At 41.4% G+C, this 18,968-nt stretch overlaps 1 protein-coding gene across 1 annotated transcript in view; it reads right to left on the reverse strand.

Annotated features, from left to right (window-relative positions):
- Positions 1–18,968, reverse strand: part of LOC138301130 (prostaglandin G/H synthase 1-like) — a 341,889-nt gene that overhangs the window by 16,648 nt on the left and 306,273 nt on the right. The window contains exons 9-10 of the mRNA XM_069241267.1: positions 13,563–13,809; positions 2,396–2,682 (exon numbers count right to left, since the gene is read on the reverse strand). Of these exons, the coding sequence (XP_069097368.1) occupies positions 2,396–2,682; positions 13,563–13,809 (534 nt within the window). The remainder of the gene's footprint in view (positions 1–2,395; positions 2,683–13,562; positions 13,810–18,968) is intronic.

An 18,968-nucleotide genomic window follows, 5' to 3' on the forward strand; every position in this document is an offset into this window, starting at 1 on the left:
GACTACAATGGGATTGTAATGCAGCAGACGAGATATCTGTCACATTTCTGCAAAAACATTCATTTTCAAATCTATTGCCCCCCCAACTATCTAGTAATTGCTCTAGTTTACTGGCAACCTAACATTCTTCAATGTACTCAAAACATCTTAGAGTCTGGTCCAGTCTGAACAACTCTGTCTTTATTCTTTCAAGCGGACAAATCTCCCAGGTAACATCTAGCACAAACTTATCTAGAGATTTTCCTGGTTTCCAACTTGAAGGAAATATTTGAGAAATCCATTTACCGTCTTGTCATACCCATGAACTTTATGTAGTTGTTTTTTTTTTTTTACCTTGGTGAGACCAAATCTTCCTCACCTTGGATAAGCAATTAACATATACATTATTGTTTAAACAATAATTAAGAAAAAAATCACTTTCACTAACATTTATGTATTTATTTAATACGTAGTAAATTGTATTTTTTAATTAAAAGTTTCAAGTATTTTTTAAATTAATCGTATTGAACTTTAAAGTAATAAAATGATTATGCAATAATAGTACATCATTATATATATTTTAACATAGAAACACACATATTTGTGTGTTATATCAGCATACATATTTTTAAATGTTGAAATGATTTGATTCATTTAACATTAGTTCCTATGCAGTGTTATTTTAAATTCTTGCATCATTTGTTTTATATGGGAGTGTGTTGCAGTACCTGTGAGTGGCCTTGTGTGTTGCTTGGCTTAGTCCAATGTTGTGCTGGAATACATTTACACCTGTTTTGATACCTTTAGGTCTGCAGTAGCTCTAGAAGTTTATTTTGTAAATTGCAATGGTCTTACTCTTTTGTGGGTTAATGTTTGAATTAATATGTCCCTCCCTAAACCCCTCATTACATTTCCCTAAACCCCTTCAATTTAGTAGAAAGTGTCCCAATTTCCAGCCACTATCACACAATTAGTACAAAAAATGTTACTTGTGTATGGAGATCTCCGCATTGGTAACAATACAGACGAGACGTGGAGGTGTAGTTTTCGAGTAGTACTACTATAGCACTACTTTAGTACTACAAAATGCAGTTTGTGAATAAGGCCTTATATGTGCTATTAATCACCCCCTTTACATTTTAAATATGCTTGCCTTGTCAGACAGTAAGTGTACCAGTAACAATGCTGTATCAGACAATCATTGTGCCAGTAATCAATACCATCACATATACTCAAAGGCATTTTGGAGTACAAATAAAAATATTTTTGTGGTATTCTTTTACATAAAACTAACCAAGTGGTTTGGGGTTGCTTGTGTTCCCTCTGGCGGGTGCCTTGCCTGGCAGTTTGGGATGGATTGTTCCCATGAGGAGCAGGGTCAGTAGTAATCGGCACAAGGTGGGCCTCTGTTTAGAGTGGTATAATGGGTGAAAAAGACGAGATCGAATACTACCCAGAGCTATTGTCAGTGATTTAGACTATTTGCAGGCATTCCTCCAATCACCCTGGGTGTGCCCATACGTGGGTACCTTGCTCAGTGTACCAGAGAACCTGAGTTATGCCTTATTGATGAGGACTAACAAGGCAGAAACCACTCTCAGGTTGGTTGTGTTTCCTTCTGGAGGGTGCCTCGCCGGGCAGTTCAGGATGGACTGTTACCCATTGGGAGTAGGGTCAGTACTGATTTATATAAGGTGCTCCACTGCCAAGAGAGGCACAGTGGGCCCGAGCAGAAAATTATAGGCTGGAATGCTACCCAGAGATATTGCCAGTGTTTTAGACTACTTACAAGCATTCCCCCCATCAAATTATGTGTTTGTGCTCTTTTATGTACTCCTACATGCATTTTTTAAATAGCCCCCAAAACAACTTAATTTATACAAATATAGAATACATTGCCAACTTTATACTTTTACAAACAGGACGTAGGACGTTTCAAAGTCGGATTCACACACTCTTGTAAGAGTATATAAGAGAATAATATATTAGTATGTTTTATGTTCTCCAGCATGCATTTGAGAATAGTCCTATACATACCAGTTAACAGACCCTTAAAGGCAGTTACTACACCATTATTCAATATGTATTATTCGATGTGTCTGTCAGAACCAGCCCCCATCAGACAATAGTTGTGCCAACGCTCAACCCCTATCAAATATTATGTCAAAAAAGCTGTCATGTCAGCATCAAATATAAGAATACTTCTACCCACACCATCTCTCATTTTTCTAAATCTTTTCAAAGAAGTACAGATCTTGACTTGTTTAACGCCTGCTTGTATATCCGTCTGACGCTTTCAGTGGAAAACCAGAAGCCATATTGTAAGCGTATTACAAAAATCCCAATTTGCATTCAACTCGATTTAGACAAATCTGTGATGAAGACTTTGTACATCAAAGGAAAGTGTTTTTTTTACCCGGCCTGCTCGCTGAATTGTGAAAGACTTAACAAGAGTTTCCACGCCGTGATCCAGAAGAATGGAGGAGTTGAACAGGAAGCTCCCATAGCTGAATTCTTTTCCATTCAGAATGAAAGTGTTTGGCATTAGGCCATGCCAGTGGTACAACTGATTAAACTCCAGTGCAATTCGGTTTTGGTACTGAAATTGCACTCCAAACAGCAGTTCTGGATTAAATATGAGTTTAAAATTATATCCACTTAGATGCTGGACATAGTCTTCGATCACAATCTTAATAGTCTCCCCTGTAAATCAGAAAACACGTCTGTTAGCATGATATACTCTGCCTGGATTAATGCATATAAAAAATAACCTCATGACTGATGACCACAGTTTCCAGCTATTTCCCCTCCTGCCTGTTATCTTGTTGGTAAACGGTGATATTACCCCCAGTACTTATATATATGCTGTGCCAAATGACAGCACACAACTATATCTTACACTGACGTGTGTTTTTATGTTCTTCTCTCTCTACATTTGTACCTGCCATTACTAGCTTATTACAAGTCGGCCCATAACAACTAACTCAAGACACAGTATCTTTAGAAGGAAGGCTCCATAATAACGAATTTAGACTTTTAAAGAAATATATTTGAGGAGTCATTCTTCTCCAAGTCATAGACTTGGCTCCTGAACTCTTCTCAAGTTGACAGCACCCATTTCGACTCATCATACAATCCGAGTTGTTTTAGTTTGTTCTCACCCAGCCGTGCATCTCCACGCTTCACTTCAATAACATTTCTAGTCTATTGGCCCGAGATATAATTATTAAACAAGGTCTGCAACTGATCTTCGTGTCAAGGCTATTTCTGATAAAATGTGCATGTTACTTATAAATAAGGCCTCATTGTGTGAATTGTATAAACCCCTATATATTTTATTAAAGTGTTGTATTTTAGTGATATACCTGTTTCCCTTCACAGTGGGTACACATAAATGTATTTGCCTCGTTACAATAATTTCAATTTGGAGCAGACCTGCTCTGAACCATTCATAAATAAAAAGCGAACTATTCAATTTCCTTTGTCCGTCCTCTCTTTCCACAACTAAAGTTGCACAAGCCCAAGGAACCTATCTTTTAAACAATTGGAATTAAAGTCCAATAAGCTACAAAAATATTGGGTCTTAACTCTGTGCATGTTCTTGCATATCTTTCGCAACCAATCACAAAGCAATTCTACAAGCCCCCCATGAGGCACTTCGTGTAAATAATAATTTTACACGAATGACTCAAGCAGGCTGGTTTCTGGAATTAACATACTGTGCCGGTCTGAATACTTTACTCAGCTCACTACAAAATATTTCAATATATAGGCACACTGGAAATGTGTAAATATCACAGAAAGACGAATTGAAAACTTAGCAGACCTGTCTTGGGACAATCAGTTTACCACAGTAAAATGACGTATGAGATTTTCTCCCTGAATTAGAACCACAGAATCAGGAACATGAGGGTCATTTGAGGAGACGTTTGTTTTAACCCTACACTCTTCCTAGCAACCAGTGCTTAATTTGTGGATAAAAACATGCTGGTACCCAAAGCTTTCCTCTGAAACACGTGGCTGCAGCCATTCAATGTGCGAGCACAGAATACTGAGGCTGCGCAATCCTGAAGCCATCTCTGGCCATTCAGAGCCATTTCCTGCCCCTTCAGCTCACACTTGCAGCTTCCTGCTTTCTCCCTGTGTGACGCTTTTTCGTTTTTCACTTCCTCTGTCTTTTCCATATGTGTCTTTTGCCTCCGGTAAATGCCTGAGCACTGCACCAGAAACCACCAGCACAAATTAAGCACTGCTAGCAACTCCTTTGAAGACTGGTATAGTTCCTGAGGCCCTCCGCTATCAAAAGAGCCACTAACCGAGACTCTAGCCCCAATGAAAAGAGAGACAATGGGCATTTCTGTACACAGCCTTGCTACTCAAGAAAACACCAATAAACCAAGGTCTATCCACAGGTACCACTTCTCCTGTGGCACAAATATCTTCTTCTGTGCGTCCAGTGTTTCCACCACACACAGCTTTTTTGTTGGAAACATAATAGCTCCCCTTACAGAGGAATATGAGAGACATTTAAGGCATGGGCAAAGTGTGCTCTGGCCCAGGGCCCAGCCTTACAGAGGGGCCCCTAATGAAGCCAGTTCTGTTCTGCAGAGAATCTTACCCTTATTGTATTGTATTGTATTGTAATCGTATTTATATAGCGCTTACTACCCCTGACGAGGCGTCGAAGCGCTTTTCGATGAGTAGCACGCTACTCCGGAACCCAACAAGAATTAGTGATGGATTAGTATCATTTAATAATGAGTACAGTTTTAGTATTATTATGAGTTAATTTGAGCCGCGGATATGAGAGTTTGTTAGTTAGATTGACTGGGGTAATGGAGGGGTGGAGGAGGAAAGAAATCCAGAGGTGTTAATTGGGAGTATATCCTTCATTTACTCAATCCAAAGGCTTGGGATGAATAAAGGGGGGCGGAGGGGGAAGAGTATGTGGAAGGGTTAGGGAGAGCATAGTAGCAGGGTGAGATGAATGCAGGAGAATTTAGTAGGGTTGTGTGGGAGGTCACAGAGGTAGAGTGAGGTTTGGTGAGTTAGATGTGGAGGTGGAGGGAAGAGCTTAGGCAGAGATATTTAGGAGATGAAAGTGGTCGAAGGGATTTGGGATGAGTCAGAGTGAGAATGGAGGATAGTTTGATAGAGACATGACATAAGAGTGATGAGTAGATAAGTGTGATAAAATGAGAGCAGAAATTCATAGATATCTAGTATAACAACCCAAAAACCAGGAGCCATGCAATGATCCACAAACATGGCAAGCACAGAAACATATACACATACATACACATATATATATTTATACACACACACATGAATACACACATATGCACATACAATACATAATTAGAATCATGGGTAAAAAATACTTAGACAGGTTTAAAAGAGTGTGTGTGTATTTTATTGTTATGACAGTAGCAATACATATTTTCCAAAGAAACTATAAATAAATAGAAATACATATTTTCCAAAGAAACTATAAATAAATAGAAATATACATATAATCTGAAAAAAATATTTATCCACACAGGCATATGCAGTTCATAGTTTGAAAAAGGTGGTTATGAAGGAAAGAGCCAACTCTTGAGTAGTTTTCTGAAAACAAGAAAGTTATCTGTGGCTCTTATAGTTTGGGGTAATGAATTCCATAGTTTGGCTGCTTGGACGGAGAAGGATGTACCACCTACAGTCTTTTTCTTGTATGGTGGTGTTCTAAGGCGGGGTGCCAGTCTTGAGCGGAGGGTTCTTTGTTGGATGTATTTGGTAATTTTCTTTGTGATAAAAAGCGGTCCTATTCCATGTATAGCTTTGTGGGTGATACAAAGCAGCTTGAAAGTGCATCTTCTGGCAACGGGTAACCAGTGTAGTGCTCTCAAGGCAGATGTGGGCTTGAGGCTTTATATGTAGTAGTAGCCTGACTGCGTAATTCTGGATACGTTGTAGTTTTTTCATAACAGATAGAGATGATCCATGGTAGAGGCTATTGGCATAATCCAGTTTGGATAATACAAGTGAGATAGTAGCTTGCACCTTGTGTGGAAATCCGAGGTGGGGGAAGATGCGTCGTAAAGTCTTTAAGGTGATGAAGCTTGTGCGTGCTAATTTGTCTACTTGGGCATTCATAGTTAGCTTGGAATCCATGGTGATTCCTAGGTTTTTAACTTCCTTGGATAATTGAGGAGGTGGTCCGAGATCGTCAGGCCAGACGCACAGAGGGTCATAATTTTTCCAGTCACCACATATGAGTATTTCTGTTTTGGAGGTATTTAGTTTGAGATGGCTCCAGGTCATCCACTGATCAACGGCTCTGAGGAAACTGAAGATTTGTGAGTTTTCAATGTTTTTGGGGTCTTCTAATTGAAGTAGTATTTGTGTGTCATCTGCATAGTTGTAGCATGTGAGATGGAAATCATTGATCAGTTCTGGTAAAGATATCATGTAGATGTTAAAAAGCAAAGGTGAGATGATTGACTCTTGGGGGACCCCTGTTTTTGTGAGGTAGGGTTCGGATGAGAAGGGGGGTGAGTGGATGATATTCGCTCTTTTTTGGAGATAGGAAGTAATCCAGTCGAGAGTAATCCCTTGTATGCCGGCTTCGTGGAGTCTTTGAGTTAGGGTGTCATGGTCAACCGTATCAAAGGCAGCTGAGAGGAATGGAGAAAGTCTCCTCTTCTTCGACGTCGTGGTGTCCTGCTGGCGTCGACGCCATTTGAAGTCTTCGTCCTCTCCGGTCCCGTAGCGTTTTCTTCGACCGAAATGCCCGACAGGCATCGCGGGTATCCTCTGTGTTCGGGGGACAAACATAAATTACAGACCAAATGCAGGTCTGTATAAGGATACTTATTGTGGCATTTGGGGCAGAAGCGGAATGGGGTCCGTTCCATGAGACTTTTAGACGCACGCAGTCGGACCGACCAGGCCCCGCCGGGGAGTGAAGCCCCGAAGGGCTACCCGAGCTCTTCTTTTCTTCGGTGTCTATCTGCTATTACTAACCCTTTACGGACCGCAAACAATACCGTCAAATTTTCTGAGATTTATCTAACTTTCCGAACCGAAACACGGAGCGAAGAGGAACACGTCCGAACCCGATGGCGGAAAGAAAACAATCCAAGATGGAGTCGACGCCCAAGCGCAACGGAGCCGAAACGGGAGGAGCCACCCGGTCCCGCGACCCGAAAAGACCCCTCTGAAGAAAAACAACCCGCAACACCCCGAGCCCAACACCAGACGGCAGGATAATGCACAGCATGTGCATCCGCAGCTACACATGCCATCAAACATATATGGAAAATGTCACTTACGCAGTGTACATCTGTTCGTGGCATGAGACGCTGCAGATCCACATGCATGGCACATCACGCCATCCAGCGCTGGTCCCGGAGTGCCACAAGCGGTCCCCCCTCCAAGAAGTCCCCCCAAGCCACGAGACCGAGGGACCCCCCCCCCCCCCCCCTCGGCTCCACCGCACATGGGCACCAACCCCATCCCAGACCGTCTTCCCCGCAGAGGGTGAGGTAGGAGTTGTGTATTATAGTAATAGTGCCCATGCAATGGAGTAAATATGTATGTACATAATGGTGTTTAAAGTGATATTTACAAATTTACAAATGTTCAAGATCAACTTCGAAACGGCTACAGGCTTCCGGGGAGGCGGGTGGGCGCATGTGAATCTGCAGCGTCTCATGCCACGAACAGATGTACACTGGGTAAGTGACATTTTCAATTCGATGGCATGTATAGCTGCAGATACACATGCTTTGCATAGACTAGTAAGCAGTTATCTCCCCAAAAGCGGTGGCTCAGCCTGTAGGAGTTGAAGTTGTTTGAAATAAAGTTCGTAGTACTGAATGTCCTACTGTGGCTTGTTGTGTTAACACATCCACGCAGTAATGTTTGGTGAATGTATGAGGCATAGACCATGTGGCTGCCTTACATATTTCAGTCATTGGAATGTTCCCTAGAAAGGCCATAGTAGCACCTTTCTTCCTAGTTGAATGTGCCTTTGGTGTTATAGGCAGTTCTCTTTTTGCTTTGAGATAACACGTTTGAATACACTTAACTATCCATCTGGCAATGCCTTGTTTGGATATTGGATTCCCTGTATGAGGTTTTTGAAAAGCAATGAACAGTTGTTTTGTTTTTCTTATTTGTTTTGTTCTATCAATGTAGTACATTAAAGATCTTTTGATGTCTAATGTATGTAGTGCTCTTTCAGCTACAGAATCTGGTTCTGGAAAAAACACTGGTAGTTCTACTGTTTGATTTAAGTGAAACGGTGATATGACTTTTGGTAAGAATTTTGGGTTAGTTCGTAAAACTACTTTATGCTTGTGTATCTGAATAAAGGGTTCTTGTATGGTAAATGCCTGTATTTCACTTACTCGTCTTAGAGATGTGATGGCAATGAGAAACGCTACTTTCCATGTTAAATATTGTATCTCACATGAGTGCATGGGTTCAAAAGGTGGGCCATGAGTCGTGTTAAGACAATGTTAAGGTTCCACGAAGGAACTGGTGGCGTTCTTGGTGGAATAATTCTCTTTAGGCCCTCCATAAATGCTTTTATGACTGGGATCCTAAATAGTGAGGTTGAGTGCGTAATTTGCAGATAAGCTGAAATTGCGGTAAGATGTATTTCAATGGATGAAAAAGCTGGCTTTGACTTTTGTAAATGCAGTAAGTAGCTTACGATGTCTTCAGCAGATGCGTGTAATGGTTGAATTTGATTATTATGGCAATAATAAACAAATCTTTTCCACTTATTTGCATAGCAATGTCTTGTGGTTGGTTTCCTTGCTTGTTTTATGACCCCCATACATTCCTGTGTAAGGTCTAGATGTCCGAATTCTAAGACTTCAGGAGCCAAATTGTTAGATTCAGTGATGCTGGATTTGGATGCCTGATCTGTTGCTTGTGTTGAGTTAACAGATCTGGTCTGTTTGGAAGCTTGATATGAGGCACTACTGAGAGGTCTAGTAGTGTTGTGTACCAAGGTTGTCTTGCCCAGGTTGGTGCTATTAGTATGAGTTTGAGTTCTTTTGACTCAATTTGTTTACTAGATACGGAAGGAGTGGGAGAGGGGGGAAAAGCGTAAGCAAATATCCCTGACCAGCTCATCCATAACGCATTGTCCTGAGATTGATCTTGTGGGTACCTGGATGCGAAGTTTTGGCATTTTGCGTTTTCTTTTGTTGCAAATAGGTCTATTTGTGGTGTTCCCCATCTTTGGAAGTAAGTGTTTAGTATTTGGGGGTGAATCTCCCATTCGTGGATTTGTTGGTGATCCCGAGAGAGATTGTCTGCTAACTGATTCTGAATCCCTGGAATAAACCGTGCTATTAGACGAATGTGGTTGTGAATCGCCCAATGCCATATTCTCTGTGCCAGGAGACACAACTGTGTCGAGTGTGTTCCTTATGACCTTGAGTAATTCTTAAACAGACTGTTTTAAATACGGTTTACCTTCAGTTTAATTTTAATTAATGTGAGTGATGTACGGGAGTCTATGACAGACATTTTGCAGAGAAATGTTTACAATTTTCAACAAGGTGCAACATCAAAAGAAGTTTATTTTAGATCAAAACAAGACTTCACCTAGGAGAAATAGGAAGGGTTCACAAAGATTATTTGCGATAACATTAGTGAGCTGCTTCTGTATTATAATATTGAAAATACACAACTATTCCTGAATATTACATGTAAACACATTTAGAATTTGGACAAGTGCACATGTGCACTGTCAGTGACCTGGCCAAGGAGGACATGAAAGAGCTGAAACTGGATTATAAATACCAATCTGTTCCAAACAGGGCCCCCCAATACCCATTTTGCCCAGGGCCTTTAAAATCCTTAAGATATCCCGCAAATAACACTCCTTCATAACAGTTGTTAGAAATGGGGTCTCTTGTTGGTAGCCAGTTTGCACTCTGTCCAAGCAGGTACCCTCACTCTAGTCAGGGCAATGGAGATACACACTTAGATAACCCTTGCTCACCCCCTTGGCAGCTTGGCACAAGCAGTCAGGCTTATCTCAAGGCAATGTGTAAAGTGCTTGTACCAACACACAGAGTAATATAGTGAAAACACTACAAAATGGACACCACACCAGATTAGAAAAATAGGCAATATTAATCTAAATCAAACAAGACCAAAACAACAAAAATCCAACAAACACAAGTCAAGATATGAATTTTCAAAATAATATAATCTTACTCCATAGAAAACAATCTAAACGTTGTTTCTTCTCCGTTCGGGTAAGTGATGCGTCATTTTTCTCTCCCGCAAGGGAACGATGCATCGATTTCCAGACAGGGCATCTCAGATCCACTCAGGTTCATGATGATTTTGATGTCCAGCGACAAAGCGTCTGATATCCGGCCACACGGTGATGGGAAAAAAGCGCTGTGAGGGGTTGCATCGTTTTTACCACCGCGTTGCAGGTGGTGCATCAATAGTTTCCTCGCATGGTGTCCGATGCGTGGATTTCATGATTTTTCTACCAGCTTCACCTTTCAAGGGCCTAGGACCTGAATAGGGCACAACTAGGCAAGGCAGAAGTCTCAGCAATGAGTCCAGGTGCTGGCAGAGGAAGTCTTTGATGGCCCTGAGACTTCAAAACAGGAGGCAAGCTCAGTCCAAGCCCTTGGAGATTCTATACCACAGTCCAGTCTTTGTCCTCTTTCGAGCAGAAGCACCAACTGCAGGCCAACCGAGAAAAGCAGAGTCACAGGCAAAAGGGCAGTACTACTCCACTAGCTCTTCAGCTCTTCTCCTTGGCAGAGATTCCTCTTGAATCCAGAAGTACTACAAAAATCTGGGGTTTGAGTACACTATTTATACCCCTTTCTGCCTTTGAAGTTGGCAAACTTCAAAGGAAAGTCTTTGTTGTTCACAAGATCCTGCCTTGCCCAGGCCTGGGTACAGACTCACACCAGGGGGTTGGAGACACCATTGTGTGAGGGCAGACACAGCACATTCAGGTGTAAGTGACTACTACTCCCTTCACTCTAGCCCAGATGACCCATCAGGATATGCAGACTACACCCCAGCTCCCTTTGTGTCACAGTCTAGAGGGGAATCACAAACAGCCAAACTGACCCAGACAGGGAATACACAAGCAGGCAGAGTCACAGAATGGTTTAAACAAGAAAATGACCACTCTTTAAAAGTGGCATTTTCAAACTAACAATTTAAAAACCAACTTTATCAAAAGCTGTATTTTTAAATTGTGAGTTCAGAGACACCAAACCCCACATCTCTATCTGCTCCCAAAGGGAAACTGAACTTAAAAGTTATTTGAAAGGCAGCCCCAATGTTAACCTATGTGATAGATAGGCCTTGCAACAGTGAAAAACGAATTTGGCAGTATTTCACTGTTAGGCATTTAAAACACATCAGTATGTGTCCCAACTTTAACATACTCTGCACTCTGCCCATGGGGCTACCTAGGACCTACATTAGGGGTGCCTCAAATGTATAAAAAGGAAATGTTTAGGCCTGGCAGGTGGGAACACTTGCCAGGTTGAACTGGCAGTTTAAATATGCACACAGACACTGCAGTGGCAGGACTGAGCCAAGTGGGTGGCACAATCATTGCTGCAGGCCCACTAACAGCATTTGATACAGGCCCTGGGCACCCCTAATGCACTTTACTAGGGACTTACTGGTAAATCAATAAGGCCAACCATGGATAAACCAATTACCAATACAATTTATACAGAGATCATATGCACTTTAGCACTGGTAAGTAGTGGTAAAGTGCCCAGAGTCCTAAAGCCAACAAACACTGGTCAGAAAAAATAGGAGTTAAAAAGTTTGGGGATGACCCTCCAAAAAGGGCCAGGTCCAACAACAGTCTCTCAAACATACAGCATTTTACCAAACAGCTTTATTTGGCTTTCGATGGGTATATTCAGGGGTGTAACCAGCATAACCAAAGTCGGGGTAAAGTGTTTAAAATGTTCTGTCCTCCTTTGGCACATGGGTGGTCTGGGTGTTTGACGAACACAATCAGGAGGAATTGGTTAAAATGTAGAGACAAATATGATGTATGTAAACAACATGTATTGCTCAAAACATGAGAGAATCTAATGGTTAGTTCACAGATGGTGGTGTATGCTTAACAACTTTGGGATAATAGGATACAAACATTTAACCTAGGTGTTCAGATCGCATAAAAACAACTTCCAAAAACAAAAAGGTTCTGGATCTTTTGAAAGAAAGATAGATCTCACACACCTCTACCCCTACCTGTGCCCTGGTATCCTAGCGTCTAGGTACAGACTAGTACCAGCTTTCTTATCTATACCCTAATGCCTCTTCAACCTACCTGCTCTATTATATCCTGCCTGTCCTTTTGTGCCATTTACTTATGTTATTTTGTCATGTCACTTTCTCTCAATTTGTCTTTGTCAAATCTCCTGACATTGTTTTGGTGAAAAAGTATTCCCAATTTTGGAAATTCACCAGCCTTGAGTCATAAGACTGGTGTTCTTTCTTTTGTCTTGTGTAGTAAATGAGCTAGTGAGAATGAAGTTTCAATATGCAGTTGTTCCTGTGGTACACATACCCCAAAATACCTCTCGGTATGCAAATATGCCTCGCAAGTTTTAATAAAAAGCCATAATGCTGCAAATACGCCAGTCTCCCTGAGGCACAGCAACTCATGCACCTTAGCATTGGTGACAAGCAACGTCTACCATTACTCTGCTTCTGTGAAAACCTTGATAGGACTACCTGCAGAATGATCTCATTGGGAAACACTGGTGGTCTGACCAACAGTCACTTATGGCCAACCACACAGCTGTAATCATGTGTGCCTAAAGATGATCTCATCTCTTAATTAAGGGTATGGCAGTCAGATCCACCCAGACAGTTGGTCACTTTCAACAAGAAGAAACTAAGAGCAGTGGATCATAACACAGGAACTGCTATGGTCACCTCTCTCATGCACAGTAACTTCACAAAAGCAGCCATCAGTATAGTCACTAACACACTCTGAATTCACAATTACCTAGCATTATGTGTCTAGCCAACCTCAAACAATGAAAATAATTAATTAGTAAAAATACATAAATACATGGATGGGCTTTGGGTCAGTCTTCTTTATCAATTTGTCTGTTCACCAGTAATTCAGTTTGCTTCTGCCCATCACAACATGGAGCATCAGGCAATGGGTCAGCACATTTCAGCCATTGGCACCCTGATCGCATGAGCACATCCATCTACAATCTAGTGCATTTCACTACCAGGTCAGGTGGGCCAATACATCATTTAACCATTTTTTCCTTTCCATTCCTTATCCTGTTTAACTTTTAGTCCTCTTCCAGTGTTTAGTCTATGTTCCAGACTAAACTAGTTCAAAGCAAACTGTACCTTTTTTGCACCAAGAAGAATTACATTTCTTCTAATGTGTAATAAAGCTAAAAAGGGCTTCTATATATGATCTCGGTATACATGATTGAGAGAAAGCACTTCTACAGTTCACTTAAAATAACATGCACTATTTCATTAAAAAAAATATTGATTCTTGATACAAGCATCGATGGTGAACAACAGTAAAGCATACCTACCAATGAGTATAAGTCTAGCTGTTTGATAGAGCTGCTCGTCATCCCAGGTTGGGTGCTCATTTTTAAGAATATCGCATACTCTGTTGTGCTCGCGTAGCCACAGAGTGCCATACATCATCAAACCAGGGAGAAGGCCAAAGTGCTCCTCACCAATGGCAAGCTGCCTTTCTGGGGGAATGTTTTCAGGGTAATTCATATGAATCGGGGCTTCTGCAACAGTTGGAGGGTACACTTCTCCATCTCTAATCTGCAAGAAAAAACATATGAACCAGTTATGATCAGAATAATTCTGGATCTTTTGGAAATCAGAACATCTTTGAATGCAAAAGTGATTTTTTATTCCTACAGCACATCTAAAATCAGACAAAAATGGTGTTTGCACTTGGTTTTAGATTCTGTGTTGAGCAGAAATTAGACTAGGACCCGGGGTTTTCTTGGGTGTAAACTCTTCCCATCAGGAACTGACATGGAAAGTTTGAACAGTGTGGAAAGTTGGATTGTTCAGTGTTGCTGGTCCATAACACAGAACCATTCCATTATGCGCATTCTCACAGGGAAATCTTAAAAATTTGCAGTCACAAACCTAGGACACATGTCTTAAATCTGTGGGACATGACCCGTGGGGGCCCATGGAGTCATGGGAAGGGGGCGCGCATTCTGCAGCCTCCCTTCTGCCTGGAATTCAAAATCTGCAAATATAAAGGGCAATCTGCCAATGTAAAGTATGCTTGAGGGCCTCTACTGCCTTAAATTGAGAGAACAGCTCGAAGCTTTGTGATGACAAAGATTTATTATTTTTGAGTGGTAGTGAAAAGAGTTAACTGAGCTGTGAAGTGCATGTTTAATGTAGATTTTCCTAGTAATTTATGACGGAAAGTATTCATTTTATTAAAGACACGGAGGTGAGTAATATGCATTCTTTTCTCACTTTATTTAGAATAGCAGCAGTCAAGAACTACAGCTCCCAAAAGGCTCAGCAACAGGCTAGCCAATGGGAGCAAAAAAGTAGTCATCTACAGGGAATGCAGAATTATTAGGCAAGTTGTATTTTTGAGGATTAATTTTATTATTGAACAACAACCATGTTCTCAATGAACCCAAAAAACTCATTAATATCAAAACTGAATATTTTTGGAAGTAGTTTTTAGTTTGTTTTTAGTTTTAGCTATGTTAGGGGGATATCTGTGTGTGCAGGTGACTATCACTGTGCATAATTATTAGGCAACTTAACAAAAAATATATACCCATTTCAATTATTTTTCATTACCAGTGAAACCAATATAACATCTCAACATTCACAAATATAAATTTCTGACATTCAAAAACAAAACAAAAACAAATCAGTGACCAATATAGCCACCTTTCTTTGCAAGGACACTCAAAAGCCTGCCATCCATGGATTCTGTCAGTGTTTTGATCTGTTCACCATCAACATTGCGTGCAGCAGCAACCACAGCCTCCCAGACACTGTTCAGAGAGGTGTACTGTTTTCCCTCCTTGTAAATCTCACATTTGATGATGGACCACAGGTCAATGGGGTTCAGATCAGGTGAACAAGGAGGCCATATCATTAGATTTCCTTCTTTTATACCCTTTCTTGCCAGCCACGCTGTGGAGTACTTGGACGCGTGTGATGGAGCATTGTCCTGCATGAAAATCATGTTTTTCTTGAAGGATGCAGACTTCTTCCTGTACCACTGCTTGAAGAAGGTGTCTTCCAGGAACTGGCAGTAGGACTGGGAGTTGAGCTTGACTCCATCCTCAACCCGAAAAGGCCCCACAAGCTCATCTTTGATGATACCAGCCCAAACCAGTACTCCACCTCCACCTTGCTGGCGTCTGAGTCGGACTGGAGCTCTCTGCCCTTTACCAATCCAGCCACGGGCCCATCCATCTGGCCCATCAAGACTCACTCTCATTTCATCAGTCCATAAAACCTTAGAAAAATCAGTCTTGAGATATTTCTTGGCCCAGTCTTGACGTTTCAGCTTGTGTGTCTTGTTCAGTGGTGGTCGTCTTTCAGCCTTTCTTACCTTGGCCATGTCTCTGAGTATTGCACACCTTGTGCTTTTGGGCACTCCAGTGATGTTGCAGCTCTGAAATATGGCCAAACTGGTGGCAAGTGGCATCGTGGCAGCTGCACGCTTGACTTTTCTCAGTTCATGGGCAGTTATTTTGCGCCTTGGTTTTTCCACACGCTTCTTGCGACCCTGTTGACTATTTTGAATGAAACGCTTGATTGTTCGATGATCACGCTTCAGAAGCTTTGCAATTTTAAGAGTGCTGCATCCCTCTGCAAGATATCTCACTATTTTTGACTTTTCTGAGCCTGTCAAGTCCTTCTTTTGACCCATTTTGCCAAAGGAAAGGAAGTTGCCTAATAATTATGCACACCTGATATAGGGTGTTGATGTCATTAGACCACACCCCTTCTCATTACAGAGATGCACATCACCTAATATGCTTAATTGGTAGTAGGCTTTCGAGCCTATACAGCTTGGAGTAAGACAACATGCATAAAGAGGATGATGTGGTCAAAATACTCATTTGCCTAATAATTCTGCACTCCCTGTATTGGACCAATAGGGCGCCACCAAGGACCATAGAGTACACCCTTGACTGCAAGCAGCCCTCTTTTCTTGCTGCTCGCAGTCAAGATAAGTACTCTTATTTTCACTCTTCATTATTGTGTTCCTTATTATACTGTTTGATGTTTGATATATACAATATTTTTAAGTTTGTTTTTGCTTCTACCCTAACGTGTTCTCCTTTAACTCAGGTTTAATTCCCAACGCCGTTTATTCACGTTCCCCCCTCCCTTTGGCTCAGCTGTCCTGCTTGCGCGCTTCTTAACGGTTCTGGTTTCAACCGCCGCACGTTCTACTTTATATCTGTTCTGAGGGCTGCGCTTCAGCGCGCTCCACTCCGTTTATTCTTACAACGTTTTACTGCTCTGTGTCCTAAAATCTTTCCTTTCGGAGTGCGCTCCTCCCGAATTGCCTTCGGACCGCGTTGTAATGCTGTGGTCATTGGTTTTTTTTTTCCTGCTGAGGAGTTTATTTCTCCTTAACCCTTTACTGGCCAGGGGTTTACAGCTCTTTGAAAAGCTCTAGCACCTTTGGTACAACGGACTTCCCCTTTTTTCAAGGGTTTGATTTCTAACAACACCACAAAGATATTTTTTTTCCTATTTTCAGTTTTTCCTACATGAATTCAGACAGTTCTCCTATCATGCCTGAATTAAATGAGTACAAGGAGGTTTTCAAACAAGATTTGAATATTTTTATTCAGTCATCGGTTAAACATGCTTTACAAGCTTCCATGGACTAAATGTAAAAAAATATTGAAAATACTGTCAAATCCATGGTGTCCAATTCTCTGGCACATTCTGAGGGGAAAAGCAGAAAACGTAAACAGTCCCTAAAGAGAACTTCTAAAGGCGCTGAAATGAACAGTTAGGTTGCCTCACAACAGATTGAGGACTTGGTTCCTCCCAGGCCTCCGGTTAAGGAGGGGAATACATCACAAAATCTTAACACCTCTTCTACCCTTCATTCCAAATGTAAATTTAAATTAAAAAATTCTGATGATGCACCAAAAAAGATAGTTATTTCTAATATTTTGGACACAGATGACAATGACATGAATGATATTCCTGATGACAGTTTCTCAACCTCCTCTCCTCCATCTAAACGTCTTAAACTCTCTCTGGCTGATGCTTCTTCTACTATTGTGGATTCCGATGGCATCCCTATGTTTTACCCCACTCTGATCCATCACCCTAATTCCACCGAATGGCTTCCTTCTGCTCATGTGGGTGAATATATTTAGTCCCGTCTTCGCCTCCCTCTGGACAAACAAACGTGTGCAAAACTTAAATCGGAGTGTCCAAGACCTTCTCTATCAACCAACATTACTGTTACCCCCTACATAGATCAGTCACTAATAACTTTCTTCACCAAATTCGGTAAGGATCCCAGTAAAGGGGTTGATAAGGCCTGGACAACTTGTCAGGACAAACTCCTTGACATGGTGGGTACTCTAGCCCATATTTTCGACCTGGCGGAGTCAACCAGGCTGGATGATTCATCTATTAACCCTTCAGACCTTTCCCTCTGGATCCAAAGAGCTTACTGTCTCCTAGGAAACGCCAATTCGGCGATTATTCATGAGAGAAGAAAAGGTCTACTGCTAAAGTTGGACCCTAAACTGGCTAACCTAGCTTCTCTTGATCCCAGCATTCAGGCTAACAGTAAGCTTTTTGGGGGTTCTTTCATCAAGGACCTCAGCCGTTACGTTTCTACTTTCGCCTTGATTGACAAAGTGCAACAACCTTTGAAAAAGGTATTCAACCAGTGTGTTTTTGCACAGGCCGGTAGAAGCAGGAGCCGCTTTACCGGCCGCACTTACCGAAACCAAGGTACAAGAGGCTCCTATAACTACTCTAAGAATCAGGAATACAAACCACAATTCTACCCTCAAAGGACCAGAGGCTTCCACAATCGTGGACAACGTTATTCCAGATCCAATAATTCACAAGGTATGCCGGTCTTCTGGCCTTCCTGTGGGAGGACGTTTAAAATATCTCGTCCCAAAATGGCATTTAATTTCCTCAGACCCTTGGATTCTAGATACAGCCCAGGGTTATCGCATTGAGCTATATTCCCCTCCTTTTCAATCCTTCCGCCTCCTCCTCCAAAATTCTCTCATCTAATGTCTTTTCTCATTACCTCAGAGGTTCAGTCGCTTTTAGACAAAAACGCTATCCAACCTTCCATTCCCGATCCATCAGGATTCATCAGCTCCCTCTTTCTTGTTCACAAGAAGAATAAAAAACTAAGACCATTAATCAATCTCAAATCATTCAACCAATTTGTGGTATATCGCCATTTCAAAATGGAAGCTATGGTCCATCTCAGGGACATTTTACTTCAAAACGACTGGCTAGTCAGACTAGACCTTCAAGATGCTTATTTGACCATTCCTATTCATATATCTCACAGGAAATTCTTACAATTTCAATGGCTCTCAAAAACGTATCAGTTTTCCTCCCTTCCCTTCGGCCTGTTTTCTGCTCCCTGGTGTTTCACAAAGCTGTTGAAATCCGTAGTGGCTCATCTCAGATCTCTAGGCATCAGACTCATAATTTACCTGGACGACATTCTCATCATGCATCAGAATGTGTCTTCTCTCCTCTCACACCTTCATACCACAAGTTCTCTTCTCATGGATCTCGGTTTTCTTACAAACCCAGAAAAATCCATGGTGGTCCCTTCTCAATGAATAGAGTTTTTAGGATTTCAAATAGATTCCGCTTCAGCTACTCTCCACCTTCCTCCATCAAAGGTTTCTTCGATCAAAAAAAGAGCTTTTTTCTAACACTCCAAAAAGATCTAATTTCACTCA

The sequence above is a fragment of the Pleurodeles waltl genome, chromosome 6 (assembly GCF_031143425.1).
Source record: "Pleurodeles waltl isolate 20211129_DDA chromosome 6, aPleWal1.hap1.20221129, whole genome shotgun sequence".
Taxonomy (NCBI): Eukaryota; Metazoa; Chordata; class Amphibia; order Caudata; family Salamandridae; genus Pleurodeles; species Pleurodeles waltl.